The sequence below is a fragment of the Macrobrachium rosenbergii genome, chromosome 19 (genome assembly GCF_040412425.1).
Source record: "Macrobrachium rosenbergii isolate ZJJX-2024 chromosome 19, ASM4041242v1, whole genome shotgun sequence".
In the NCBI taxonomy this organism is placed as follows: domain Eukaryota; kingdom Metazoa; phylum Arthropoda; class Malacostraca; order Decapoda; family Palaemonidae; genus Macrobrachium; species Macrobrachium rosenbergii.
Genome location: NC_089759.1, coordinates 20,924,989 through 20,949,008, shown reverse-complemented (window position 1 = coordinate 20,949,008; position 24,020 = coordinate 20,924,989). Strand labels below are relative to the sequence as shown.

The following is a 24,020-nucleotide window of genomic DNA, read 5'->3' as shown; positions in this document are numbered from 1 at the left end:
ACAAACAAGCACGCTCACACCAATATATTTAATTACATACACACACACACACACACATATATATATATATATATATATATATATATATATATATATATATATATATATATATATATATATAAAAATATATATATATATATATATTCATATATATGATATATATATGTATATATATATATATATATATATATATATATATATATATATATATATATATATATATATATATATATATATATATAATATAATCACAGAGGATATACTTGATAGTGTATATTCAAGTTTGTAAACAAATTGAAATCTAATTTAATAGAAGATTACTGTATTTATTCAGCTGTAAATTTGCGTTATTCCTCCGACTCCAAAAAACGACTGACAAGTTCCAGGAAAAAAGTCGGTGATTCTGCACCCAGTGACTTCAGCAAGGTTACCTGGTAACGCCTTTGCAAGGACGCGAGATTCCCAGCGGGTATAAATACCCGAGCAGAAAGCAAGGAGGGCATAGCACTGCCTGACCATCAAGCAGACGCCTTCTGAAAGCACTCCTCTAACCATGAACTTCCTTCGCTCAATCGTAAGTTCATTTTTCAGTATTCATCATTCTCGAAAAGATTTCTCCTATAAAGAAAAACTGTTCGATTAAATGGGAATTCATACTTTCATTATATTACCTGAAGGCTGTTGTTAAAAATAAGTATAATAATATATTAAAGCTTTATACACAAAGGATATAACAGATGATAAGAATCCTTTAATACAAAAAGGATATTTATATCCATTTAATACAAAATAGATATAAATATTGTAAAAAGAAAGAGCTGAACAGAGATACAGACATAGTTCATTAATATGCACAACTGATATTCATTCGTTATAAATCCAGAATAATTTACAACTCTTGTATTTATTAAATGCCAAAGAACTGATCTTTTTCCCTTGCGTCTCTGAATGCTTAATGGTGGTGGTGGCCCTTCTTATGGCTCTAGTTTACTCCACTTATGCCATCCTTGCTTTCTCTCTCTCTCTCTCTCTACTCATTCTTGATCAATATTGACTTTACCGAAATATTATTCAGTATTAATAAATGAAAGTGATATTTTGATCCTTACCAGTGATCCACCTGTTACCAAATGCTCAACCTCCATTTCTCCTGACACAGTTTGTGGTGGCCGTTGTTATGGCTGTGGTCTGCTCAACCTTGGCCATGCCTGGTGGATTAGGCTATGGATTAGGAGGATTGGGTGGAGGATTAGGCTACGGACTGGGTGGTGGATATGGCGGTGTCACTGTTGTCCGGTAAGCCAGTGTATTCTTAGTATGACGTCACCTCGATAATTTGGTGGAAATATTCTTTAATTAAAATAATTATTTTCCCTTGATCTTAAGGTCAGGTCTGGATTTAAACACCAATTAATCCTTTTTTATGAGGTAAGTTAGTCTTCTTATCGTGTTGTATATCTCGAGAGTGATGTATCAGCCTAATCAAACCAGAGTCTAATTGTCTCCATCCTTCGGTTATCTCACAGACCGGTGGTAAGCAAAGTCGTTACCGTCGGCAAAGGATTCGGTGGACTAGGAGGATTCGGAGGACTTGGAGGATTCGGAGGACTTGGAGGATTAGGAGGACTTGGAGGATATGGAGGACGTTATGGTGGCTATGGATGGTAACTCTTCGCAATGCCCATCAAATAAAAACATAATAAAAAAATAATCAGTACTACATAATTTTCTTATCCTTTAATCGAAATGGGAAAAATATTGATTTGGAACTTCCCCTATTGCAAACAATATTGTGGATACCTAATAAAGCCTAAGATATTAACACAGCATTTTCAGCAAATTGCTGAAGCTAGTGTTTGGCATAAATAGCTTAATGAACTCTTCAGCGTAGAGAAACATGGAAGGAAAAAGTAATCGGTAAACATACTTGCATGTCAAAAGAGGAACAGATTTAGTCTCCTCTTGTAATGAAAGAAGTAAAAAGTGGAAGTATAAAGATTACTGACCTGTAAATAAGTATTTGTCTATTACCCACTGATAATGGTATCACTTTTATTCATTCAACGAAACTTCAGTGGAACTTCTAAAATTCAAGCGATGATGCAATGTATTATTACCCTAACACAATTCTTGTATTTTAATAATTTATTTACATTTCTATCTATTTATAAATTTGCTAATTTATTTATTTGTTTTTTAATAAGGGATCTCTTCATTCCGTTACTTCTTTCTAATGAACACCATATTCTTTGAGAGCTTCAATTTCAAGCTAATGACCCCTGTGGACTTGTTCCATGTGAATAGGTTTCATCTTCTAAGTAATAATAATAATAATAATAATAATAATAATAATAATAATAATAATAATAATAATAATAATAATAATAATAATAATAATAATATCCTATTTGGTACCTCTTCCTGATAATTTTTTCTCAAGGAAATCTCGTAAGCAGAATGATTACTTTATGAAAAAGTACTTAAAAAATAGATTCAAACTGACTTATAGAACGCGCAACACTGAAAAGCTTATTTCCTTAATATTTCATATTTGTAAGCTTACAAGCCTATTATACTCATCAGATATCCAAATAGAACAAGTCACTATTTTCTCAATGTTTTGTGACAAATTAGATGCTTAAGAACTTGTAAAAATTTTCAATTGGCGACGATTTTTAATGTGTCAAAAAAAGCTACGAAAACTAAGATGTAAATGGAATTAATATATATATATATATAATATATATATAATGCATGTTTGATAAATAATACATACACACACAATACATATATATATATATATATATATATATATATATATATATATATATATATATATATATATAATAACTATATTTTCATGTATGTGTGTGCGTATAGGTTTCTTGTATTTGTGTGTGTTGTGTGTTCATATATGCATAAAAATAAAAAAATCCACATACAATTGTGTATACATATATTTATAAGGTGGTTGTTTATTGCTTCTGTTATCAACTTAGTAAAGGTATTATTCCTTGCTTTCAATGTTGCGAAGTTCCTTCCCTAATCCACCAACTTATTGCTCGTGAGGTTCAGGTAAGCTGTGTATTTCCTTTGCCATAATACATGATGCAGCTGTTGCAAATTCTCTCGAACCAGTTGCTTTCAAAGGTCATTTCTCTGAGTGTCGATGTAATCTATCGTGGATTCTGGAGGTTTCTGAAGACTTAAACCTAATACAAGACATTCTTAGCTTCTTTTTAGCGCCTTATTACGCATCGTCGGCAAAACAATATTCTCTTACGAGTACTTAAACTTCTGATTTGGTTTTGTAAATAACTATGAAAAAATAGCGGCATGTTCTTTTACGATATTTAAAGGAGGTAACAGACTTGCATTTCTCACTCATATGATATGTCAATTAAATATTCTTGTCAAAAATCGCTTTTCAAAATCATATATTTATCTGGAATCTTGCGCCCTTTTCCTAAAGTTACGATTCCATTGATATGATATTCTTGAGAAAAATTAATCAGGAACAGCTACACAATCTGAATTCTGTTTTTCACTGAATGAATATAAGTGACTTCAGCAACTAAAGTCATGGATACATTCTTATTAGCAGGTGGTAATTCATCATCCCGTTCTGTTTTGCTTCTTTCATTACTAAGAGAAGTAAATCCCTTTTTTGATTTGTATGTTTATCAGTCAAATTTCACAGTAGAACTCTGTTCATGATACGAAGACAGAACAGAGAAGAATGTCCCGTTAATTATATATTTTTCATAAGTACTATAAATGAATAAACTGACCCATTCTAAGTAATTGTACTTCTTTTTTATGTTTACAACAAAACTTTCGAGAAAATACCTTCCGAATGAAATGACTTCAAGGAGACACACTTCGTTTTTAAAGATTAATTAATTCCTCCAAGGAAGTTAAAAGACACGATCTTTGTTTAAAGGTCGAATTGAAAGAGCAACGCACAAGAGGACAAAAACGGTCTTCGAAAAGTTAATCTGATAAATCCGGCTGACAAATTCCAGTCCATGTATAAGAAACTAACCACTAAAATTCTATAAGTTAAACAGAATCTTTTATTTAGATATATTTAGAATTTTTATATATTTTACAACATTTTTATTAGAATTTTGCAAAGGGCCAGTTCTCCGCTGGTATGAGAATTAAAGTAAACATAATATATACGTCCATACTTTATGTATTATTACTGTTATTACAACAGACGAAACCTATTCACAAGGAACAGGCACACAGGGGCCATTGACTTTAAATTCAAGCTTCCAAAGAATGTTGGTTTCAACCTCCCACCGCAGACCCCACACTGCAGCAGTATCTGAATGGCATGCCACGACACTAACCACTATACCAGCGGACCAGCAAAGAAGGTTATAAGAAGTCTAGATACTTTCAAGTACACATCGCTGAGATACCGCTAAACTGGACCAGACATTAACCTCCCGAAAGCAGGAACCAAAAAAACGTGAAAAAAGAACAAGGAAAAAGAACCATTACTATAGCGTAACTTTTTCGCCCGGCCATTCAGCTAACTCATCCCCACCAAGGGCGTAAGTTTCCCGTCAGGTATAAAAACCAGAGGAGAACTGGCCCACTGCATAATCCTTCTTCAGGAGTCCCACAAGACACACATTCAACAATGACCTTCCTTCGCTCAGCTGTGAGTATATTTTGAAGAAAATATTTGAAATACTTTAGATTAATATTCATTCTGATTATTCCTCCAAATTCTTTGAATATTAAAATTACAAAACAACATTTTATTCATCAAAGTGCGAGACACAGCTGTCACCCAACGAACTCTTATCTCCAAATCGCATCTGTTTTACAAACCCCCTTTTGTATAAATGATGCCCCGATGCGAATCTCTCTCTCTCTCTCTCTCTCTCTCTCTCTCTCTCTCTACTGACTTAACTGAAATACGTATACATACTAATAAATGAAAATGATATCAGATCCTTTCCAGTGATCCACTTGTTACTAAATGCTCAACCTCCATTTCTCCTGACACAGTTTGTGGTGGCCGTTGTTATGGCTGTGGTCTGCTCAACCTTAGCCATGCCTGGTGGACTAGGTTACGGATTAGGTGGATTCGGTGGAGGACTAGGCTACGGATTAGGTGGTGGATTTGGAGGAGTCACAGTAATCCGGTAAGCTGTCAATCTCTCCCCTGTTAGTTTACTCGTATTATGAGGTCTTTTATATATGTCTATTTAAATCTTGCTGGGTCTAAACAAAGATTTTCCTTTATTCCAGAGTAAAGGATTAAATCTGATCAATCTTTGCATTATGAAATACATTAGTTCAGTTCCCGTAATTTCATTCTATTTGACAGTGACGCATTAGCCTTATCAAACCTGAGTCTAATTGTCTTCTTCCGCCATCTCATAGACCTGCGGTGAGCCAAGTCGTTACCGTCGGCAAAGGATTCGGAGGCCTTGGAGGATTTGGAGGACTTGGAGGATTAGGAGGATTTGGAGGTGTGCGGTATGGTGGCTATGGATGGTAACATTTCCCTATGCCCGGCGATTAAAAATTTAATAAACAAAAATGAATCATTAATAAATGTTTTCTTATCCATTACTCAAAGGGTAATATAATTTTTAGAAAATTGTCTTTTGAAAGTAATATTGTGCACAGTCACTTAAAAATGTTTTACATGTTCCAGAAGTTTTCGTTCACCTAACAACAATTTATTCGTTTTATATATACAAGGAAATGTGCTGTTCTTATTTGATTCTGGTTATTAATCATACGGTTAACAATATAAAAAAGAATTGTGACTGAAAAATCAGTATTACGAATAATAACAAAACATTTTGAAAAACTTCACTCATGATGGTAGGGTAAAAGAGTCAAATAAAAAACTATAATTAGCCATCCATTCAATCCTTATGGGAGTAAATTCTGAGACTTTCTTCTTCATGGATAAATAACCCAATGGAAAAGTACAGGGAGAAAATCTGGTAACACCCAATGGATACACAGTGGCAGAGAGAGAGAGAGAGAGAGAGAGAGAGAGAGAGAGAGAGAGAGAGAGAGAGAGAGAGAGAGAGAGAGAGAGAGAGAATAAATGATTAAATAAAGGAATTACAATAATGATGAAGAGCGAAATAAAGAAATTATAATAGTGAAAGAGAGAACTATAAACTGGTTCAAGGAAAACGGGAGGTAAATTCTCTGACGCACCAATCGAGTCTGTGCTTGTTTCATGCGCTTACGACGGAGTTGCCAAATAGCGCCAGGTGTCACTATCATAAGCTGTTATCCGAAGAGTTTTGAAGTATTTTGCAAAACATTTTTGAGTGACTGTACAGATACTACATAAAACAGCAATTTCAGTAGAACCCTGTGGCTAATGTTTAGCATTTATAGCAGCTTAACTAAACTCTTAGTGTCAGTTCTCTTCCCACAAGTTTGAAAGAAAGTGGAGGAAAAATCGGAAATAAAAAGTGACAGGTAAGTAAAATAAAAAAGGACAGTATAAATAATACCGATTTGTTAAAAAAAATTGTCCATTATTGTGCATACTTATGTCACCTTTATATAAATCATTTACAGTAAAAAATAATCTTATTGAGTGGAGCTTCCTGGTTACTTTTCCTCGGGAAAATAATGTCAATACAATCATAGCTTTACCAAGAAAGCGCAAGATTCCTGAAAAATGGATGATTTCAAGAAGTCATTTTTAAATGAAAAAAAACCGCAATCTTTAAAAACTCTACTAATATCTCATTTTTGTAAGGGTGCAAGTGTACTACCTTCTTTAGGTGTTCTAAAAAACAAAAATGACGAGTCATTATTTTTCCCCTCAATATTTGTTCATGGCCAACTTAAACCGAAAACGTCATTGCGTTGTAGCAAATCGTAAGTTTAAATGCTTGTAAGATTTCTTATTAGTGACGATTGTTAATGAAACGCTAAGAAGCTAATGCCATCATGCCTTGCATTAGGATTAAATCCTCAGAAACCACAAGATCCTCTTAACTTTTATAGAAAGCCAGGCAGAGAGAGAGAGAGAGAGAGAGAGAGAGAGAGAGAGAGAGAGAGAGAGATTCGCATCGGGGCATCATTTATACAAAAAAGGGGTTTGTAAAACAGAAGCGATTTGGAGCTAACAGTTCATTGGGTGACAGCGAAAACCGGGAAATGAACGTTGATCTCCTTTCAGATAAACTAAAAGATACGGTCGATCTTATATGGCTTCACAGTATGTATATATATATATATATATATATATATATATATATATGTGTGTGTGTGTGTGTGTGTGTGTGTGTGTGTGTGGGTGTGTTGTGTATTCAGATATGAATATCGCTTTTACTGAATCTTAGGAAGACTTACCCATAAATAACCTGACTAGGATTCGAACCTAACCCTTTTAGGGTTAAAAGCAAGGTGATAGTGATCTCATCCAATCGACCACTGAGATAGATTTAAATTAAAGTTGATTTTGACTGTAAAATGCACATTGCGCACAGCAGTGTTTCTACCCCAATTCCTGACTCCACATACATTATAAATCTATTGATAACTTATCAGATTAGCAAACATATAGATACTTTTTACTGTTAGATTATGCTGGCAATGTAGGCCACTAACACGGGCTGTTTCTTGTACGGAGAGCACGTAAAACAAAACAAAAACAAAATTCTTTGTGCTTGTATCTATGAATACAGAAAATAAAAGAAAGCTTAGATACTTTACAAAGTCGATGGTAGAAATTACAGCTTTTTCATAAGTAACATTGGGAATATACAACAACAATAAGACTTTTGATAATAATAATTGCAGTTCTACTGTAGTAACAACAACCATAAATATTAATTTTCTTTAAGAGCTATATATATAATATATATATATATAAAATAACATATATATATATATAATATATATATATAAAAGTATATATATATATATATATATATATATATATATATATATATATATATATAATAAATATATATAGATATATATATATATATATATATATATATATATATATATATATATATATATATATATATATATATAAAATTATATATATCGACACCACCCTTTAGGAAGATAATATAATTATGTACATACACAAGTGCAAATGTATATATGTACAGGAATCTACTGGAACATCTTTGTCACTATGTGAAGCATTTTAGTTGTTTTCAAAAGGAGAATCTTACGAAAAATATTTTTTCATTTTTTATTGAAGGATAAGGAAAATATGTAATTATTCAGTCTTTTTACGTTTTTATTCGGTGTTTATTGAGAATTATTACCATCCATAGCCACCGTAACGTCCTCCGATTCCTCCAAGTCCTCCAAATCCTCCGAATCCGCCAAGTCCCCCAAATCCTCCGTGTCCGATTCCCTTGCTGACGGTAACGACTCTACTTACCACGGGTCTATGAGATGGAGGAAGGAAGAAGGTAACTAGACTCAGGTTTGACAGGCTATGATATCTCACTCTTAAAAATGGAATTCGATGATGGAAAGTAATCTAATTCATAACCCAAAGACTAACCGACATATAATTCAAGACCGAAAACTGATTATATGGGAAAATCATCGCTTCAACATAATTTCATACACATATTTAAATGACATTATAACAAGAATAAAGTAAGAGGGTAGATATGACAGCTTACCGGACCACGGTGACTCCGCCAAATCCACCACCCAATCCATAACCTAATCCTCCACCCAATCCACCTAATCCATAGCCTAATCCACCAGGCATGGCCAAGGTAGAGCAGACCACAACAATAACAATGGCCACCACAAACTGCGTCAGAAGAAATGGAGGTTGAGCAATTAGGAACAATTGGAATATTGGTAAGGATCTGAATATCATTTTCATTTGTTAATGCGTATAAGTATTTCAGTTAGGTCAATACTGTATATATATATATATATATATATATATATATATATATATATATATATATATATATATATATATATATATATATATATATATATATATATATATATATATATATATACATACATGTATAGAGAGAGAGAGAGAAAGAGAGAGAGAGAGAGAGAGCAAGGACAGTGCAAGTGGAATAAGCCAGAAATATAAGAACATAGACCACCTCTATATATCCAGATACGCAAAGGAAAGGATCAATTCTTTGGCATTTCACGAATACTACAGCGGGAATCAATTCTTCCTTTATAACTAATGAACAACTATTGTCAATAAAAGTTGGTCTACGGATACCTATCTACTTACTTCTTTGTTATACACTTATCTATATGCAACATTAACGTAATGGTGAATATTACCTAAACCTTCCGAAAATGAAAAAAGGAAAACTTCAACAAAATGGTAACTTTTGGTATTGCCATAAAAGTATGAGCCCCCAGTATAATTACAGCAGATTCTACTTATGGTTAGAATTCCTTTCGGGAATCTCAATTAGACAAAATAAACTTACGATTGAGCGAAGGGAGTTCATGGTTGGCGGATTGCTTTCAAAGGCGTCTGCTCAACTCAATCAGTGCTATGCCCTCCTTGCTTTCTGCTCGGGCATTTATACCTAGTCACTATCTGATCAAAATGTCAATCGTAAAGTAACTAAAAAAAAATAAAAGTAACTAAAAAAAAAAATAAAAGAGCTCACAAAGATTTCACAAAAGAGCTGCGTTCTTATTTTGAAGAGAGCCCAGGGAAGAATGTCTCATTAATGATATACCTTTTATAAAAAAAATATTAATGAATGACCTGAGCCATTCAAAGTACTGTAAATATTACTTGATCTTTAAAACGCAAAGATGAACCATAAGCCTTTGAGAAATTGCCTGCTAAAAGGCAAAGATAAATATAATCCTTTAAGAAATTGCCCTCTATCCCTGAACGATACATTTCTAGGAGATATTCTGCCTGCAGGGATTTTATGAAAAGAACTTTCAAATAACCCGTTTTAAAACTTAAATAGAGTCCTTTACTTAGCTATTTTAGAACTTTTAAATATTTTAGAACATTCTTATTGGTTAAAATGTATATTAAAATGTATATTACTTAAACACAAATGGCAATAAGAAGTCGTGCTATTTAAATGGATACATTCCTAAGATACCGCTAAACTGGACGAGACGATAACCTCCCGAAAGCAGGAACGAAAAGATGAGCGGAAAAAAATTGAGATAAAAGCATCATTACTCTTACGTAACTATTTTTCCCCCAGCCATTCAGGTAACTCATCTACCCAAGGACGTAAGTTTCCGTCAGGTATAAATACCAGCGGAGAACTCGTCCACAGCATAATCCTTCTTCAGGAGTTCCAGAAGACACACATTCAGCAATGAACTTCCTTCGCCCAGTCGTAAGTTTATTTTGAAGAAAATATTTGAAACACTGTAGAGTGCTATTCATTTTGAGATTTTCATTAATCAAAATGTGAGACACGATAAATGCTGTGTGCTATGGCTTTGATCTCTCTCTCTCTCTATCTCTTTATACTCACTCTTGATCACTATTGACCTAACTGAAATACTCATTAGTATTAATATATGAAAATTATATCAGATCCTTACCAGTGATCCACCAGTTACTAAATGCTCAACCTCCATTTCTCCTGACATAGTTTGTGGTGGCCATTGTTATGGCTTTGGCCTGCTCAACTTTGGCCATGCCTGGTGGATTAGGCATTGGATTAGGAGGATTCGGTGGAGGATTAGGCTATGGACTGGGTGGTGGATATGGAGGAGTCGCTGTTGTACGGTAAGCTAATTTATTCTCATAATGAAGTCACTTAAATAAGTGGATAATAATCTTCGTGGATATAAACAATGATTTCACAATATTCTCAAGGTCAGGTTTGCAGATAAATATCCATAAATCTTTGCGTTATGAAGCAAATTAGTTTCCATAATCGATTTGTATATTTTGAGAGTGATGCATTATTCATATCAAAGCTGAGTCTAATTTTCTTGTTTCTCCATCTCATAGTCCCGTGGTAAGCAGAGTCGTTACCGTTGGCAAAGGAATCGGACTTGGAGGATTTGGAGGCCTTGGAGGATTTGGGGGACTTGGAGGATTTGGAGGACTTGGAGGGTTCGGAGGACGTTATGGTGGCTATGGATGGTAACACTACATAATAACAAAATAATCATTATTACATACTTTAATTATCCTTTAACGAAAAAGGAAAAAACAGTCATGGAGAAATTCCCCTTCGAAAGAAATATTTTGTTCATCTGCCAAAATATTTCAGATACTGACATTGCAAATTTATAGATTCCTGTTACTATGCTTAGTATTATCAAGCATTTATATATAGACATACATACATATATACACACATATATATATATATGTGTGTGTGTGTGTATGTGTAAAGTAGTCAATCGAATCTAGCACAAGTTGACTTTTATGGTTGTTGTTACCATGATGGTAATTATAATCTAAATTACTCTTGTAGTATTTTTTATTTGGTAAAAAGTTAAAACATTACCTATAGAAAAAGTTATATAGTTTTGCGGTTGTACTTATTAATCCATCTTAGATGTACTTTGCTTTCTTTGTTTATAGATACGAAGTGGAATAAATTAAGTTTTTGTTACACATGTTCCTTATGCGTACAAGTGCCAATGTTATAACAACACCAACTTAAGCTAACACTAATTGTCTTTATCGGTTCACCTACCAATAAAATATCCTTATTAGATTAGCTACTCTGGCACATTTTTCAAGAGCTGTATAAGGTGCTGTAGTCAGCAATCGCTGTGCTGTATATGTATATGAGATTTGAATTCAAGTTATATATATATATATATATATATATATATATATATATATGTGTGTATATATATATATATATATATATATATATATATATATATAATCAACCAATGGTGTTTCATAAATAATAATCAAGTATCAAAGTAATTATAATTCTTTATATATATATATATATATATATATATATATATATATATGAAGATAAAAAGGCCCATAAAACACTATTTGATACCGTGCAGCAATTGTAATGACATTTACGTGGGGGAGACAGGTACATCACTCTTGCAAAGAATAACAGAGCAGAAAAGATCAGTACATTATGCTTCAGAGAGTTCGGGGATTTTCCTACATATCAGAGATACAGGCCGTTCCATAAACTGGAGTGGGGCGAAGCTGGTTTTCAAAAGTAGCTGTCTGTACAAAAGAAAGATGCTGGAATCTGCTATCATCAATCAAACCAACAATACGAACTTGTCAGGAGGACATTGGAAATCGGACGACATCGACTCTTTAATCCTCAGACCGCTTCTGAAGAAGGTGTTCCAGGGAACACGACCACCAGAATCGTCGCCAAACGGGAGTTAATGAGGCCAAAAACCACTAGGGAATTGTTTATTCTCCTCCTTCTTAGGAAACGGTCACCTGCATACCATCGGAGACTTAATGCCACACCTATATATGCATTGTATATGTACCCTTGTAACATTTCATCTGTCCATATTTTACCAGTGAACAGGGCCACAGAAGGAAGTGCCCGAATTATATGGTTGCAACATTCAAATAGTGTTTTATGGGCCTTTTTATCTTCATATTATACATACATATATATATATATATATATATATATATATATATATATATAATTATCCTCTGTAGACATTGTAAAAAAGTCACTATTTTTTCCTGGTCACCATACAACAAAAACGTCATTGTTTTGTCATGCATCAAAAGTTTAAGTGCTTGCATGAACATTTTCTTTTGGTGACGATGCTTAATAAGGCTTTAATATGGTAATAATGTCTACTAATGTCTGATTTTAGGATTAAATCCTTAGAAACCATCAAAATCCATAATGAATTACCCAGACACGCAGATATCCCCACACACACACACATACAGAGAGAGAGAGAGAGAGAGAGAGAGAGAGAGAGAGAGAGAGAGAGAGAGAGAGAGAGAGAGAGAGAGAGGTTTTGGTGTTTCTCATGATCTAATCCTAACATACGACTTTCTTAGTTTCTTTTCAATTCCTCATTAAGCATCGTTAACACAAGAAATGTTCTTGCAAGCACTTAAACTTCTGACTTGCTACATATCAATGACGATTTAACTCCAAGATGCATAGGAAAATATAGTCCTTAGTTATTTAGTATATGTTGAATACTTACGAAAGCACGTATCGTGATATGGAAATCTTTTGAATACTGAGAATTCTCTAAATAATAACATATCTTTTATGTATTACTTTTACACGCATCCTGCGCTCTTTTGGGAAAGATATTATCCAGCTGATATGATTCCCTTAGGAAGAAAATACTCAGGAAGAGCTACCAAACAAGTTTTTTTTTTTTTCTTTTTTGGTGAGACTAGTCTTCCATCCCACCAATTTTAACAAATGAAAGTGGATTTGTTCCTCTGGTCCTAAGGATAAGGCTGAACTGCTTCATCGAGCCTTTGAAGCTAAGCAATCAGCTGGGGATGTCCCTCTCCCGGATATTTGTCATCCAAAACCCATTGTACAAAATTTGCATTTCGTTCCAGGGATGTGAAGAAAATTCTTAATAATCTTGATAGCTGGGGAGGAAGATATCCTGATGATTTCTTTCATTTGTTAGTAGATTCTGCAGATTTTTTTGTCGATGAAGTATCTTTGCTGATCAGCGCAAGCTTAGCAATACAGTGCCTGTTCCAAAGTGTGGCATATCTGTTCTCCTTGTACTCTCCAAAGTTGCAGAAACACTTATATTTAAGCCACTATACAAGTATACGGAACCCAAAGGATTGTTCGCTAGTAGTCGATATGCATATAGTAGAGTCAGGTACCTGGGATGTACTTTTAGATTTGACATGCCATTTGCAAGAGTACCATGATAAGGGTTTTTACTGTAGAGAATTCAAATATAGATTTTAGTGCTCCTTTTGACCTACTAAACAATAGGGCTCTTATTTTTAAACTTCAGAATCTTGGAGTGGGTGGATATGTACGATTTCCTTGCACTCAGGTAGCAGCCAGTTGCTACTGATGGGATCTTAAGCGAACCAAGATCTATTGCGTCTGGTGTTCAGCAAGTTAGTGCTCTTGGCCCGCATTTATTTTTAGTATACAAAGGTGATATGATTGTTCAGCATGCCGATAATGCAACACTTGCGGGTAGAGTAAATTCTCCACTTGTCAGAAATGAAGCTGCCCTTAGTCTCAATCGTGATATGGAGCAGACTTTTATTTACAATTTTTCCTAATGGGAAGAGAATTAACATTCGACAGTTCAGTTTAGGTTGTTTAAGCTAATCATTAGCTACAGGAAAGTACTGGAATTACAATGTCAGTATACAAAACCATTTAGGTTGGGAACTAGACGCAACAATGCTTCCAAAATGGATATTTTACAAAAAATACTTTTCACTTTTCGATTAAAGGATAAGATAAATATGTATTAAACAATATATAATATTTATTGAAATTTTTTATTACGCTTTTATTCGATGGTATTGATAAACGTTACCATCCATAGCCACCATAACGTACACCTCCAAATCCTCCAAGTCCCCCGAATCCTCCAAGGCCTCCGAATCCTCCGTGTCCGATTCCCTTGCTAACGGTAACGACTCTGCTTACCACGGGTCTATGAGATGGAGGAAGGAAGAAGATAACTAGACTCAGGTTTGACAGGATATGGTATCACTCTTAATAATTGAATTTGATGATGGAAAGTAATCTAATTCATAATCCAAAGACTAACCGATATATAATGCAAGACCGAAAACTGATTATATGGGAAAATCATCGCTTCAACATAATTTCATCCACAAATTTAAATGACATTATAACAACAATAAAGTAAGAGGGTAGATATGACAGCTTCCGGACAACAGTAACTCTGCCAAATCCACCACCCAATCCATAGCCTAATCCTCCACCCAATCCACCTAATCCATAGCCCAATCCACCAGGCATGGCCAAGGTTGAGTAGACCACAACCATAACAATGGCCACCACAAACTGTCAGGAGAAAAGGAGGTTGAGCAATTAGGAACAATTGGATTATTGGTAAGGATCTGAATATCATTTTCATTTATTAATGCGTATAAGTATTTCAGTTAGGTCAATATATACATATATATATATATATATATATATATATATATATATATATATATATATATATATATATATATATATATATATATATATATATATATATATATATAGATATAGAGAGAGAGAGAGAGAGAGAGAGAGAGAGAGAGAGAGAGAGAGAGAGAAAGCAGGGACGGTGCAAGTGGAATAAGTCAGAAACATAAGAACGTTGACCATCTCTATGCATCTAGATAACCAAAGGAAAGGATCAATCGTTTGGCATTTTATGAATACTAGAGCTGTGATCAATTCTTTCTTTATAACTAATAATGAACAACTATTGTCAATAAAAGTTGGTCTACGGAAACCTATCTGCTTACCTCTTTCTTATATACTGTACATACCTATATGCAATATTAATTTAATGGTGAATATTATCTAAACCCTTCCGAAAATAAAAAAGAAAACTTTAATAAAGAATAAAAAAGAAAACTTTAATAAAATGGTAATTTTCGGTATTGCCATAAAAGTGTGAGCCCTCAGTTTAATTATAGCAGATTCTACTTATGGTTAGAATTCCTTTCGAGAATCTCAATTAGACAAAATAAACTTACGATTGAGCGAAGGGAGTTCATGGTTGGCGGTTTGCTTTCAAAGGCGTCTGCTCAACTCAGGCAGTGCTATGCCCTCCTTGCTTTCTGCTCTGGTATTTATACCTACTGGGCATCTGGCGTCCTTAGGGAGGCTTGCCAGGTAGCATTGATAACGTCGCTAACTGCAAAATTACCGACTTTTTTCTGCATTGTGGGAGTTGGTTTTTTTTTTTTTTTTTTTTTTTGTTTTATGAAATTACAAGATTTACACTTGTGTCAGTATTGTACTCTTGTACTACACTGGATTACAGTTTGCTTGTGAACATAGATTTATGCATATGCACTCAAGTATACACTAAATCTGAATACGTTTCTATTTTACATATATATATATATATATATATATATATATATATATATATATATATATATATATATATATATATATATATATATATATATACACACACACACACTTGTGTGCATGTGTGTGTGTGCGAGCGCGCACAAACGATTGTGACTTGCGTCATTATCCATAGTTAACTTGAGTATGTAAGCGGAAGCTACTCACTATCTAATCAAAATGTCCATCGCAAAGTGACGGAAAAATAAATAAAAGAGCTCACAAAGATTTCACAAAAGAGCTGCGTTCTTACTTTGAAGGGAGCCCAGGGAAGAACGTCTCATTAATGATAGTTCTTTTAAAAAAAATATTAATGAATGACCTGAGCCATTCATTCAAAGTAAATATTACTCGATCTTTAAAACGCAAAGATGAAATATAAGTCTTTAAGAAATTACCCGCTAAAAGGCAGTATGGGATCTCCCGAACGGTATATTTCTAAGAGATATTCTGCCTGCAGGAAGTTATGATAAGAACTTTCAGGAAGAGAAATCATACATTAAGAATTTGCCTGACAAATTCCATCACTTGCACATGAATCCAACCGCTAAAAGGTTTAAAACTTAACTAGAGTCCTTTACTTAGATATTTTAGAACTTTTAATTATTTTAGAACATTCATATTGGTTAAAATGTATATTAAAATGTATATTACTTAAACACAAATGGCAATAAGAAGTCGTGCTATTTGAATGGATACATTCCTAAGATACCGCTAAACTGGACGAGACGATGACCTCCCGAAAGCAGGAACGAAAAAATGAGGGGAAAAAAATTGAGATAAAACCGTCATTACTCTTACGCAACTTTTCTTCGCCCGGCCATTCAGGTAACTCATCTACCCAAGGACGTAAGTTTCCGTCAGGTATAAATACCAGCGGAGAACTCGTCCACAGCATAATCCTTCTTCAGGAGTTCCAGAAGACACACATTCAACAATGAACTTCCTTCGCCCAGTCGTAAGTTTATTTTGAAGAAAATATTTGAAACACTGTAGAGTGCTATTCATTTCGAACTTTTCATTCATCAAAATGTGAGACACGATAAATGCTGTGTGCTATTGCTTTGATCTCTCTCTCTCTCTCTCTCTTTATACTCACTCTTGATCACTAGTGACCTAACTTAAATACTCATCAATATTAATTTATGAAAATGATATCAGATCCTTACCAGTGATCCACCAGTTACTAAATGCTCAACCTCCACTTCTCCTGACAGTTTGTGGTGGCCATTGTTATGGCTTTGGCCTGCTCAACCTTGGCCATGCCTGGTGGATTAGGCATTGGATTAGGTGGATTGGGTGGAGGATTAGGCTATGGACTGGGTGGTGGATATGGAGGAGTCGCTGTTGTCCGGTAAGCTAATTTATTCTCATAATGAAGTTACTTAAATAAGCAAAAATAATCTTCGTGGATATAAACAATGATTTCACTTTATTCTCAAGGTCAGGTTTGCAGATAAATATCCATAAATCTTTGCGTTATGAAGCATACTAGTTTCCATAATCGATTTGTATATTTTGAGAGTGATGCATTATTCATATCAAAGCTGGGTCTAATTCTCTTGTTTCCCCACCTCATAGTCCCGTGGTAAGCAGAGTCGTTACCGTTGGCAAGGGAATCGGACTTGGAGGATTCGGAGGCCTTGGAGGATTTGGGGGACTTGGAGGATTTGGAGGACTTGGAGGGTTCGGAGGACGTTATGGTGGCTATGGATGGTAACACTTCGCAATAAAAAAAAATAATCATTATTACATACTTTAATTATCCTTTAATGAAAAAGGAAAAAATAGTCATGGAAAAATTCCCCTTCAAAAGTAATGTTTTGTTCATCTGCTAAAATATTTTAGATACTGCCATTGCAAATTTATAGATTCCTGTGACTATGCTTAGTATTATCATGCATATATATACATATAATATATATATATATATATATATATATATATATATATTATATATATATATATATATATATATATATATATATAACACACATATATATATATATATTATATATATATATATATATATATATATATTATATATATATATATATATATATATATATATATGTATATATATATATATTATATAAATATATGTGTGTGTGTTTGTAAAGTAATCAATCGAATCTAGTATAAATTGACTTTTATGGTTGCCGTTACCATGATGGTAATCATCATCAAAATTACTCTTGTGGTATATTTTATCTGGTAAGAAATTAAAAATTACTTAGAGAAAAATTATACATTTTTATGGTCGTACTTATTAATCCATTTTAGATGTCCTTTGCTTTCTTTGCTTACAGATACGAAATTGAATAAATTTAGTTTTTGTTGCACGTGTTCCTTATGAGTACAAGTGCCAATGTTATTACAACACCAACTTAAGCTAACATTAAGTTTCTTTATTGGTTCATCTAACAATAAAATACCCTTATAAGATTAGCTGCTGTGGTAAATTCATCAAGAGTTGTATAAGGTGCTGTAGTCAGCAATTGCTGTGCTGTATATGTATATCAGATTTGAATTTAAGTTACATATATATATATATATATATATATATATATATATATATATATATATATATATATATATATATATATTTATATATATATTATAATGATGAGGCTTTGTAATAAGTGTATTTTCTTTATAATGTATATGTTTTCTGTATTTTCTCTTATATTTGTCACATGTGTTGTGTGTTGAAACATCAAATCTCAGATCTTAAAAGGGTTAGTTGACTGTGCGATAAGATACATATATCAACTACTGGTGTTTGATAAATAATAATCACGTATCAAAGTAATTATAATTCTTCATATATATATATATATATATATATATATATATATATATATATGATGTGGCTTTGTAATAACTATATTTTCTATATAATGTATATGTTTTCTGTATTCTTTCTTGTATTTATCATGTGTTGTGTGTTGAAATATCAAATCTCAGATCTTAAAACGGTTAGTTGACTGTGTGATAAGATACATGATAAGATACATGGCTCTCTGTGAGAGCCATGTTTGCACAACTGGGTAGGCTAATGTTTATTCAGGTGTCAAGTGCCCAACCAGGGTGACCCCCTTTGTTTCGAAGTCTCTTGCCAAACCAGTTAAGCTGTCAAGAAAAAGGGAGATGAGATGACAGGTCTAGATAAAATTTGTTGACCAGGGCGAGGGTAAGTGAAGGTTTGTTTCCTTATCTACTTAAGCTGTCATTAAAAAGAGATATGGGATAACAGGTTTAGATAACAATGGTTGGTCTATAAGTTTGTTGTTTACACAAATGTTAAGACAGGAAACCCTCTATTAACTAAAGAGGTGGGTGCTGACAGGCTAAAGAGCCCTCTTTGGCCCAGAATAAAACTCCCCTTCCCCTTCTGGAGTGTCAGGTTCCCAAAATGGCTCAGGGCAAGATAGATTCCTTCTAAAGTAAAATCTGGAAGGCTTATAGGAATTAGTTGGTTAGTCTCTCTCTCTCTCTCTCTCTCTCTTATCCCCTCTACCCTTCAGAAGAAAGCAAAATTTATAAAAGTTTTGTGGTCACAGTTGTACATATCTTTTAAGGTCTGACTTTGGTGAAACTATGTAATCTTATAGGCGCCATATATAGAGTGTTTTGGGCTGCAGCAAAGGGTTTTATAAAAGTGATATAAGCTTGTGTAAGGTAAAGTGGATTTTTGCTTATTTTTACCATGGTAAAATAAGAGTACTAAGGAGATTTTGCCTTAGTGAAATTATTGTTGGTAAATCTTTTCTACATTATTTTTTTTTTTTTTTGTGTTCTTGTGTTTACAATTTCATAATTTTACCCAAACTTTTGTGTTGGTGATTTAACATTTATTTGATTAAGATTTTACATATTTTTAATACTTTAACATTCAATACTTGATTTGATTTACATTTGTTAAGCTTTCCATTTCAAATCCTTAGTAATTCTTAATAGTTTGAATTTTGCTTAGTTAACTTAATTTTCGATAAATTTAAGTTTTGTGAATTAATTTTGTTTAAGAATTAATTAAATCTTGTGTTGTTTTCAAGCAGTGTAAATTTTTCAGATTGTGAATTCTAATTATAAATTTTGAAGTTAAAAAAAATTTTGTATTTAAAATGATTAAACACAGTGTTTCATTTATTGACCATCAGTGAATAGGATTATTTGTGTGTGAATAAGGCAAAGTGATAAACATGTTTTGTTCTTCAGTGTACTGAAGTGAATAAGACCAGGGAAACAATTATAGTTGTTTGATGGCGTGATGCCATTTTTATCTAGTATATTTTAATATCTCATACATAACTTGATAAACTTAGTTTGATTTTTTAAGTGATAAGCAAGTTTTAAGGGATCACTGTTACCTTTAGAGTGTTCAGCCATAATTTTATTGTTATGAGGGTTCAGGTACCTGGCAGAAGTGAGGTAAATTTTTGGATTTTGTGACTGTGTGATAACCAGGTACTTGGTACACTTCTACAATATATATATATATATATATATATATATATATATATATATATATATATATATATATATATATATATATATATATATATATATATATATATATATATATATATATATATATATATATATATATATATATATATATATATATATATATATATATATATATATATATATATATATATATATATATATATATATATATATATATATATATATATATTCTTTCCATATTTTCAAACATTTGTTTCTCAGTCGTCAGCTTTGAGTGGGAAATTAGCGGCAGGAAGGAGACGCCATGACAGTTTTGAACAGAGGTAGGCCTATACACACCCCCAAATCGCCATTTTTGGGGGTAAAGAATGCTGCTCCTTAGTCCCCCGCCCCCATCACGTGATGTGGGGGTTAGGGAAATCGTTAAATTCACAAGGGATTAAAGGGGCCTACTATTTTGAACCTTAGGGACTTAGCTATGAGGCCTCTTACTGTATGATCCTATTAATTGCTTTTATATTCGACCTATGCCTTTGTGTTCAATTCAAAATACCCCAAGACCGCCGAGGAGATGGGAAAACCAACAAGCCAGACGCTTTGCCACCACCCGAGAGAGCACATGCAAAAGTACCTCATCTTTCTCCTTTCATACTGGCACGGATGCAATCGCCGAGTATCCAGATCATCTTGCAAGAGCTCTGCATAGAACAGGTTGAGGTACTTCTGGGAACCCGATCCCTTGCAATTTACTGTCCCTCCTCGTGAAATTCTCTCCATATTTTCATTATTTCCAAATTTTCGCTCTCCTAAACAAAGCCCCCTTTGTTAAAGCAAACCTACTAACAAAGCAGCCCATTATTTGCCCCTAAGCTCCAATCATATTAACTCAGTGATCAAAATTAGATTACTCCCTCCATAGTGTTACCAAGGGTTAATTAAATTTAATTGATCATTTCCTCCATGGTGTCTAGTTAATTTAGTGTGAGAGAACCTCCTTGTTTTGAATGCTAACCTGGAATTCTCTTCCAGAAATCCTGCTACTCTGCTCCCAAGCGGTCTGTCCCAACCTTGTGAATCAATTCCACTTAGAAGTACTGCCATTTCTGATATAAGCAAGATTTCCATGAATCGCAATCCCAGGGCACTAATCAGTCCCCTTTAAACAACTGCGGACAAGAGAGCCTGAGTCATGCACGTCCGTAGCCACCTCTACATATTCAGAGATTTGCTATGCATTGCCTAATTTTATTTCACATTATATGTACTTGCTCTCTGTATCATCAGCCTTTTCAGATTAATTTCTTGATAGCTTCATCTGTAAATAAATTCAGTTTAACGTAATCTGATACTCATTTCCCATGGCGACCTTCCACTCCCTAATTAATCACTGATGATTTTAAGGTAAGTCATCCTTTTCCCCATCCATTATTTACATTCTGGGTGCTATCTGTTGGCCCCTTAAGGCAATTTACGATAAGAAATCCCTGTACATTCCTCCAACAGACCCAAGGACGTAAGAAAATATATATATATATATATATATATATATATATATATATATATATATATATATATATATATATATATATATATATATATACGTTTATATACACATATATATATACATATATATATATATATATATATATATATATATATATATATATATATATATATATATATATATATATATATATATATATAATAATCTAAAAAAAAAAGTCACTATTTTTTCCTGGCCACTATACAACGAAAACGTCATTGTTTTGTCATACATCAGAAACCTAAGTGCTTGCAGAACATTTTCTTTTGGTGACGATGCTTAATATGGCTTTAGTAAGCTAATAATGTCTACTAATTTCTGATTTTAGGATTAAATCCTTAGGAACTATCAAAATCCATAATGGATTACCCAGACACACAGACACCCCCACACACATACATACAGAGAGAGAGAGAGAGAGAGAGAGAGAGAGAGAGAGAGAGAGAGAGAGAGAGAGAGAGAGAGAGTTTGGTGGTTTCTTATGACTTATCCTAACATAGGACTTTCTTACTTTCTTTTCAATTCCTCATTAAGCATCGTTAACACAAGAAATGTTCTTACCAGCACTTAAACTTCTGATTTGCTACAGATCAATGACCATTTAACTCCAAGATGCCTAGGAAAATATAGTCCCTTGTTCTTGTAGTATATTGTGAATACTTACGAAAGCACGATACTGATATAGAAATCTTTTGAATACTGAGAATTCTCTAAACAATAACATATTTTTTTATATATTACTTTTACACGCATCCTGCACTCTTTTGGCAAAGATGTTATTCAGCTGATATGATTTCCTTAGGAAGAAAATACTCAGGAAGAGCTACCAAACAAGTATTTTTTTTTTTTTTAGGTGAGACTAGTCTTCCATCCGACCACTTTTAATAAATGAAAGTGGATTTATTGCTGGCCCTAAGGATAAGGCTGAACTGCTTCATCGAGCCTTTGAAGCTAAGCAATCACCTGGGGATGTCCCTCTCCCGGATATTTGTCATCCACAACCTATTGTACAAATTTTGCATTTCGTTCTAGGGATGTGATGAAAATTCTTAATAATCTTGACAGGTGAGGAGGAAAATATCCTGATGGTTTCTTTCATTTGTTAGCAGATTCTGCAGATTTTTATGTCGATGGAGTACCTTTCCTGATGAGCGCAAGCTTAGCAATACAGTGCCTGTTCCAAAATGTGGCATATCTGCAGACTGCAGTAACCACATGCCAGTTTCTGTTCTCCTTGTACTCTCCAAAGTTGCAGAAACACTTATATTTAAGCCACTATACAAGTATACGGAACCCAAAGGATTGCTCGCTAGTAGTCGATATGCATACAGGAGAGTCAGGTACCTGGGATGCACTTTTACATTTGACATGCCATTTGCAAGAGTACCATGATAAGGGTTTTTACTGTAGAGAATTCAAATAGATTTTAGTGCTCCTTTTGACCTACTAAACAATAGGGCTCTTATTTTTAAACTTCAGAATCTTGGAATGGGTGGATATGTACGATTTCCTTGCACTCAGGCAGAAGCCAGTTGCTACTGATGGGATCTTAAGCGAACCAAGATCTATTGCGTCTGGTGTTCAGCAAGTTAGTGCTCTTGGCCCGCATTTATTTTTAGTATACAAAGGTGATATGATTGTTCAGCATGCCGATAATGCAACACTTGCGGGTAGAGTAAATTCTCCACTTGTCAGAAATGAAGCTGCCCTTAGTCTCAATCGTGATGTGGAGCAGACTTTTATTTACAATTTTTCCTAATGGGAAGAGAATTAACATTCGACAGTTCAGTTTAGGTTGTTTAAGCTAACCATTAGCTACAGGAAACTACTGGAATTGCAATGTCAGTATAAAAAACCATTTAAGTTGGGAACTAGAAACAATAATGCTTCCAAAATGGATATTTTACAAAAAATAATTTTCACTTTTCGATTAAAGGATAAGATAAATATGT

General features: G+C 33.5%; 3 protein-coding genes across 3 annotated transcripts; all 3 read left to right on the top strand.

The window, feature by feature from the left end:
- The first annotated feature begins 515 nt into the window (after nt 1–515).
- LOC136848446 (keratin, type II cytoskeletal 3-like) lies at nt 516–1,678 on the top strand. Its single transcript, XM_067120733.1, has 3 exons — nt 516–574; nt 1,160–1,296; nt 1,527–1,678. Exons 1-3 carry the CDS (start codon nt 554–556, stop codon nt 1,666–1,668), a joined length of 300 nt encoding a protein of 99 aa, XP_066976834.1. The 5' UTR covers nt 516–553; the 3' UTR covers nt 1,669–1,678.
- Nucleotides 1,679–4,511: 2,833 nt separating this feature from the next.
- LOC136848445 (claw keratin-like) lies at nt 4,512–5,575 on the top strand. The gene is made up of 3 exons (XM_067120732.1): nt 4,512–4,675; nt 5,029–5,165; nt 5,407–5,575. The coding sequence occupies exons 1-3, from the start codon at nt 4,655–4,657 to the stop codon at nt 5,522–5,524; spliced, it is 276 nt and encodes a 91-aa protein (XP_066976833.1). The 5' UTR covers nt 4,512–4,654; the 3' UTR covers nt 5,525–5,575.
- An 11,314-nt stretch (nt 5,576–16,889) lies between these two features.
- On the top strand, nt 16,890–17,927 carry LOC136848444 (keratin, type II cytoskeletal 3-like). Its single transcript, XM_067120731.1, has 3 exons — nt 16,890–17,013; nt 17,273–17,409; nt 17,637–17,927. The coding sequence occupies exons 1-3, from the start codon at nt 16,993–16,995 to the stop codon at nt 17,773–17,775; spliced, it is 297 nt and encodes a 98-aa protein (XP_066976832.1). The 5' UTR covers nt 16,890–16,992; the 3' UTR covers nt 17,776–17,927.
- The last annotated feature ends 6,093 nt before the right edge of the window (nt 17,928–24,020 follow it).